The 7,185-nt window shown below is 25.2% G+C and overlaps 1 protein-coding gene across 1 annotated transcript; it reads right to left on the reverse strand.

The window, feature by feature from the left end:
* Positions 1-290: 290 nt before the first annotated feature.
* LOC149151685 (heavy metal-associated isoprenylated plant protein 23-like) lies at positions 291-1,433 on the reverse strand. The gene is made up of 3 exons (XM_089438210.1): positions 1,209-1,433; positions 887-962; positions 291-653 (listed from the first exon to the last, which is right to left on the reverse strand). The coding sequence occupies exons 1-3, from the start codon at positions 1,233-1,235 to the stop codon at positions 301-303; spliced, it is 456 nt and encodes a 151-aa protein (XP_089294336.1). The 5' UTR covers positions 1,236-1,433; the 3' UTR covers positions 291-300.
* Between the last annotated feature and the right edge of the window lie 5,752 nt (positions 1,434-7,185).

A 7,185-nucleotide genomic window follows, 5' to 3' on the forward strand; every position in this document is an offset into this window, starting at 1 on the left:
AATCACCCCTATTTAAAAACAAAACAGTTAACATTATCATGCTAAATAATATAATTTTTTGTGAATAAAGATTAAAGTGTTGAAAAATTTAGATGAAGATACCAGGTCCACCGAGTGGACTGTGCTATACTAAACAGAGTTGAGAAAACTTATTTTGTACAAATATGAGTTACAGTCTAAACAAAAATAGAACTTTGCAGAAGAACTTTCCAGAAGATTAGATGCACTGAACTGTTTAGCTACTATTTACAATAGTGAAGATGCATAATATTTTAGGTGGTAAAAAGAAATCAAAATTCTTTACATAAGCGAACACGCATTGGGATTTTCATCACTGAAAAGGGTGGTGATATCTTCTTCTCCAGGGCGGTGTGGGGATTGTGTACCCAAAGAAACTTCAAAATGAACATCATTGACCATGTTGCAAGACTTTGATGGAGATGGTAATGCAGACTTTGATGGAGATGGTAGTGCTGAGCTGCTTGCCAAGTTAGCATTGTTAGCATCTTCAGCAGAGAACTTGTGATGGACCTGAGGCCAAAATCTTGCATGCTTCCCTGCTTTCTTCACTCTTTTGAGCACTTTTTCAGGAGCTGCACTTCCTTGCACTGTTACCTTATCCTGGTTTAGGTCTACAGAGACTTTCTCCACTCCTGAAAGCAAAATATTCAGAAAAATCAATATCCAATATTAATAACAAAATATTATGTTTAATGTGAAGTATTTTTTCAATGAAAGGTGAGATAGAAAGTTTAAAATATCAAATTTTAATTTGAGTAAGAAAATGATTGAATTGTGAAAGGCAAAAAAACAGAGACACTGGTAATCCTATAAACTATTTTTAATCTCATAGACATTAAAATATCATTCATTATTCATTCCATACCATGGAGTGTGGAAAGAGCTTTTCTTACTGCTTTCTCGCACCCTTCACAGTTCATGATCACTTGTAATTCCACAACCTGAATGATACAAAGATAAGAAAATAAATTACAGTTTTGACCAATATTTTTAGTTTCTTTGAAGACTCTTACCAGAGATCTTATGCCTTAGGTACTGATGAATAAGAGAAACAAAAGCTATGGCCGTTCCTGCAACTTGAAAAGTGTGTGCCCAATTTCTTCAAATTTCAAATGCTACCCAAAAGATAAAGCTGTGGGCCTGGTTAAATAGACGATGAAGGCGAGCAAATCTTCGTAGAATCTTACATTTGCAGGTGTATTAGTGCCATCCATTGCTGAGAACAATTACTAGTTTATTCTGCTGGGGTAACTTGCAGAAGTTAAAGGGGAGATAATCAAACGCAGGTTGAAGAAAGAGGGCATGGAACCCAAATTTAGGGTTTTGTGAGACAATCGAGAAAATCACATTGTAGATGACACTGTCAGAAGCCAGGAACTGCAACTGAAAATTCCAACGCAGAAGTTTCTAACGGCTGCGCTGCCTCGCCGGCGGCATAAGAGCGGAATTTAAGCCCTAAATATATGTTTGACGGATTTGGATATGACCAGCTTGATTTCAAAAAAGGGTACGTGGTGAATTTTTTAATTTAAATTTGTTAGAAATTCGGGTTTAATTCTATGTTTTAAAATGTTTAACTCTGTTATCGTTGTTTAATGATGGTTGTGAGAAGCAATTTAGCACTCAATTGACCCGCCTAGACATTTTGTTTATTGATTTTTTTGGCAAACCCATCAAACTTTTAAAAATTGGTAAAAAGGTGTAATTTAATGGGCTTTGTTTTTCTTTTTTAGTGGGAAAATTTATTATAATTTACTTGTTAAATTGATAATGGCACAGACCAGTGGTTGTTATTTGCCAATGGAATTGACACTATTATTTAAGGAAAACTACACCACTTGTAACTATCTACTAGTAGTTCGTTAGAGGGCAAGTTTTCACCCTTATTTATTTTGCTACATCCAAGAAAAATGAGCTTCTAACCTAACAAAAACAGTTTTAGGGCATACTCACTCATCAGTTACCTTTATAATGAAATTATAATTTTAGTGTAATTTAAAATGTATTTAAATAAATCAATAAAATTAAAATTATGGTTTAATGGCATGTTTGGAAATGTTCAACTCTATGATCGTAGCTTTAATGATCAAAATGTTATGAGAAGCGAATTAGTAGTCATTTTCCCTTTTAGACATTTTGTTTATTGTGATTGATCTTTTTGTTAAACCAATCAAAACTTTAAAAGTAGAAAAAAAAAATAAGTATTGTTGTTTAATTGTTGCATGTTTTTGTTTTATTTAATTTTTTAAAAGTACTGGAAAATTTTATCATAATTTAATTGTCAAACCAACAGTGGAGAGATTCATTATTGGCTATTATCACGGGGTGACTCATGATTGTTATTCAAGGAAAACTAAGCCACCAATAATTACTTTTGTTGGTTTGGAAGGGGATAGACTTTTCATTCCTGCTGCTATATGCTTCTGGGTCTTGGGTCATTAACTTGTTTAGTTGCCTCTAAGAAAGATGAACTCTTAGTCAAGCAAAAACAAGACATACTCTACGCCATCATTCACATTTATAAGAATATTATAATTTTATTGTAATTTAAAATATATTTTAATACTTCAAAATACTTAGTCTTTTCACAACTATAAAAACATTTAAATTATATAAATTTCACAATTTAAATTTATATTTTATACAAATTTTATTAAATTTTAAATATTTTTTTCATAAGATAACAATTTAAATTTTAAAAATTTATCTAATTTAACTTAAATTTTAGGTAATATCTTCATGCCACCTCTCACCGTCATCCAATCCAAAAATTAGCAATTCTAAGCACTCTAGCAAATTAGGAATTCTAAGCACTTTAGCAACCACAGTCTATTAAGGCTATTAAAAATACTAACAAAGAAACTTGTCATATAAATAAAAATAAAAACATGGATGAGTTTGTTGGCAAAGTGAACCTTCCATACATCATTGGGACCACCGACAAGATTGCCACATCCTAAATAAACACAATATTTTAACCACCTTCAAAATTTTAAAAACCATTCTTAGTTGTCTCAAGTCAGCTAAAGATCTTATTGATCCTAAATGCCAAAAGGCATTTTTTTTAATTTCATGCCCATATGGAGTTCCATATGTAATCTATCAAAACTATCAAAACTAGAATCCAAAACCATTCCACTGACATTAAAAATAATCCCTCAAAAACTATGCTCTTGCAACACATTCCAATAAAACCAAACATCGAATTTGCATTAAAAAACTCTCATCCTTGCTAAAATTGACCACTACTTAGACATAAAATTTAGAAAAGCCTTAGAAATCAATAAACATGTGATAAACCTCAATACAGATAAAAGATATATTATAAGTAAAATTTAAATTCCTACCTTAACATCTAAAACAAAATCTTCCCAAACCCCCTTTTCTTTAAAAATCTCATTAATTAATAAAGGCTAAAAATTATTATTTAATATTATTCTTTATCATAATTAGCAAATTATTCATAATTAAAAAAAAATACATTAATAATTTTTATATAACTAACTTATTAATAACATTTAATAAATAATCCAATCATCTCCATAAAACATGATAAATAATTACCACTAAATAATATAATACATATCACATACATATAAACCTTAAAAAATCTATCAATAATCTAGCATAATTATATAATTTTTAATAATTTCATTAATAAATATATTAAAGCACATTTTATAATATATTAATATAATATTTTTCGTTTTCATTGTCAGCCTTTTTTTCAACCATATTTTTCCTATTTATTATCAACTTTGGTTTGATCAGTTTTTAGTATTTCTGTGCATGAACCACAGCCACAGTTGTCGGTTCGGAGATCATCTAACTACCATAAATGCAATAGATTTGAAAAATTATATGAAACAAATAACAATTGCAGAAATATGAAATCTTTAAATTTTGGATTTCATTAATAATCTTCTTTATTGAAATCTGGTTTTATAATTTGAATTTTATTAAATTTAATATAAAATAAAAAATAAGATCTATTATCTTTTATATTAAATTAATTTATAATATTTATTTAGGTTGATATTAATATATAATAACATTACTTTATGTAAATAAAATATGGTTATTTAAATAATTGGTTTTGGCCTCGTGGATTTTAATATTTTCACAAAATTTGGAGTTTTTAATTTATTTCCCTAAAATCTAAAAATGTCGAACTATGTAATCCTATTTTTAATGACATGAGAAGCAATTTAGCAGTCAAGTAACCGTCTTGAATTAGCAGAAAAAAAAAACACAATAAATGATTTGACCACCCCGGACATTACGCATGCGCTGGGCTGTTTGTATGACAAAATCTCTGTACCTATATTCCTGGAGTACTGTATTGCTTCAATACTTGTGTGACTGTTTCACCTTATATGGCTTTTATGTACTTTCATTCATGTAACGCTGGGAAACATGTGTTGCCAAAAAGTGGCCACGCTACCCTCAAACAGGGTTGCGCCCACTTGTCAATTCAGTCCTCTCTCATGTGTTGTTGTATGGATCGATGACATTTAACACTTGAGATGACTGAGATGTGTATTTATTCAATGTAAAGAAACTTTAACCTAAATTTTTATTTTTTTTAATTGTGTTTTTTTTTCTTTTCATTTCATTCAAATTTGGTGAAAAAAAAATAGTTTTAGGGTGGAATCTAAATATTTTAAGATTTAAAAAAAAATCTATTTAAACAATAAAATGTTATAATTTTATAAAAAAATTGTATCACTGTAAAAAAAAAAAGTAATATTTAGAAATATAAAATACTATGTCTGGCTAGTAACAATACAATTGTTACTGTTTTTCAGAAAGTAAATAAATAAATAATATTTTATGAGAACAGTTTATAAAATTTTGGATAGATGGTGATTAGGTGTTTTATTAAGATACTGTATGTAAAGTTACTGGTTCAATTCTCCATCTAAATCAAAGTGATATATTAAACACGATGAAAATACAATCTAGCTAAAATTACAAAAACAACGACAACATAGATAAACTTAATTTTAAACTATGTCAGATAATAAACATAAATATTTCCAAAATTCTTATTAAACATTTGTAACATATATCAAGGCAAAGTTTCATATCATAAATATCTTATTTCAAGCAAATATGTTAAAAGAGAACTGGTGACATGAAAATATGGTTTGAAAATACAATGAATAATTATAACATAATTTAGCACGTCATAGCCTAATGAACGATTATAATATAATTACGCAAAATAGCTTCGGAAAATGACAAATTAAAATTATATATAAATAAATTCGTTTATCTTTAAGGTTGATTTTATGAATCTAATAAATGCAATTTAGTATATTTTATTTTTTATTATTGAAAATAAAAAATAATATATTTATATATATATTAATTAAAAAAATTATTAATAATAAAAATTGATTTATTAATTAAGATGTTATGGTTTTATACATTTCGTTGTGTATAGTTAAAAAATAAAATTATATATATATATATATATATATATATATTTCTAATTTTAACAGAGAATTGTTATAACCATTTAAGTTTCAATGTATTTGAGTGAATTTTATTAGATAATTTCTAAAATTAATTATATATATATTCTAAAATTTAATATATATATATAAAATAAAAGAAATTTAAAATATATATATTTAAAAAAAATTATATTTAAATATAAAAATAAATTATGAGATATTGAGGTATTGTGTAAATTATGAGATTTAAAGTTTAAATTTCTAATAAGTCAAACCAATAAAAAAAGAAAAATAGATATTGTTATTGTATGATAAATTATTGTATTGACGTTATCAATAGGAGTTATGTTAAGGTGGCTGGTCCAAATAATTATTATCTTCCCTACTCAGGATTATTGTAATAACTTCATGCCTATAAAATTTGAAATGAATGTGACTTAGTACTAACAACTTTACCACAATCTTTGAACTTAAAAAAAAATGATTTATTTCTTTTAAAATATCTATATATATATATATATATATATATATATATAACTTAATATACTAAATTTTACATTAACATTAAATAAAATATTATATTTAATAACAATTTTTATAAATAAAATAATTGATATAAATAATTAATATAATTAATTAATAATAATAATTAATATAATTATTATTAATTAATATAATAATATTAAAATTAATATAATCAATTTAATTAATATTAATAATATATTAATAATGTAATTAATATAATTAATAATTTAATTAAATTATTTAGGAATTAATTTCTTATTAGAATTAATATTATTTATCAAATTTTTTTTATTTTTTATTTTAAAACATATTAATATTATATATTAAAACAAAATAAAAATTTTAAAAAACATATTAATATTATATATATAATATTAATAAAACAAATTAATATATTAAAATTAAAAAACAAAATAATATTAAATTATATAAAAAATAAAAATAAAAATTAATTAAAAATAATTAAAAATTATTAATTCAGCCGACAAGTTTGTTATTCCAAAATGTTTTATCCTCATCACTATTTATTATTCCTCCGCTGCTCTTCTGTCATCATCATTCTCTCATCCTGAAGATGGATCCCATTGGGATTTGAAATGTTGGTTCAAAAATGATAAAACTGTGGATTCTCCGGTCAATGATTCAAAACAATTTTTATAATTACTTTAAAATTAAATATTACAAAATTTTGACATCCATGTCTTAACCATATTTTTTATAATTATTTTAAAATTTAAAAACAAGTTAAGACAGTAAAATCACTCAACAAAGAATATTCAACCATTCCCCTCCTCATAAAAAAATATTCAACCAAATTCCCCTCCCTATGAAATGATAATATATCTATATATATATATGTTTTAGACCATTCCCTCCTCATAAAAAAAATATTCAACCAAATTCCCCTCCCTATGAAATGATAATATATCTATATATGTTTTAGAGGGTTCATCTACTTCCAAGATTTAGTTTTGGATATTTCTTTACACTTGTATTATGTTTTTTTATAAATATATTAAAGGTTCATATTAACTTATATTTATTTGATTTAATTTTATATGTTTTGGATATCTATTCTTGTATTATGTCATTTATAAATATATTAAAGATTTGATTTATTTTGTTATATATTTAATATAATTAATTTTATTGTAAACATATTTTATTGTTTTTTATA

This window comes from Pinus tabuliformis, chromosome 9, assembly GCF_031772625.1.
Source record: "Pinus tabuliformis cultivar Carrire ecotype Pingquan chromosome 9, CPIR1, whole genome shotgun sequence".
Classification (NCBI taxonomy): domain Eukaryota; kingdom Viridiplantae; phylum Streptophyta; class Pinopsida; order Pinales; family Pinaceae; genus Pinus; species Pinus tabuliformis.

What these genes read in the sequence shown, in the direction of transcription:
- LOC149151685 (XM_089438210.1), bottom strand. Translation starts at nt 1,235, where the DNA reads ATGGATGGCACTAATACACCTGCAAAT. An exon ending in GCACTAATACACCTGCAAAT is followed by an intron (nt 963 to 1,208) that starts GTAAGATTCTAC and finishes TGTATCATTCAG; the next exon opens with GTTGTGGAATTACAAGTGAT. An exon ending in AGCTCTTTCCACACTCCATG is followed by an intron (nt 654 to 886) that starts GTATGGAATGAA and finishes TTTTGCTTTCAG; the next exon opens with GAGTGGAGAAAGTCTCTGTA.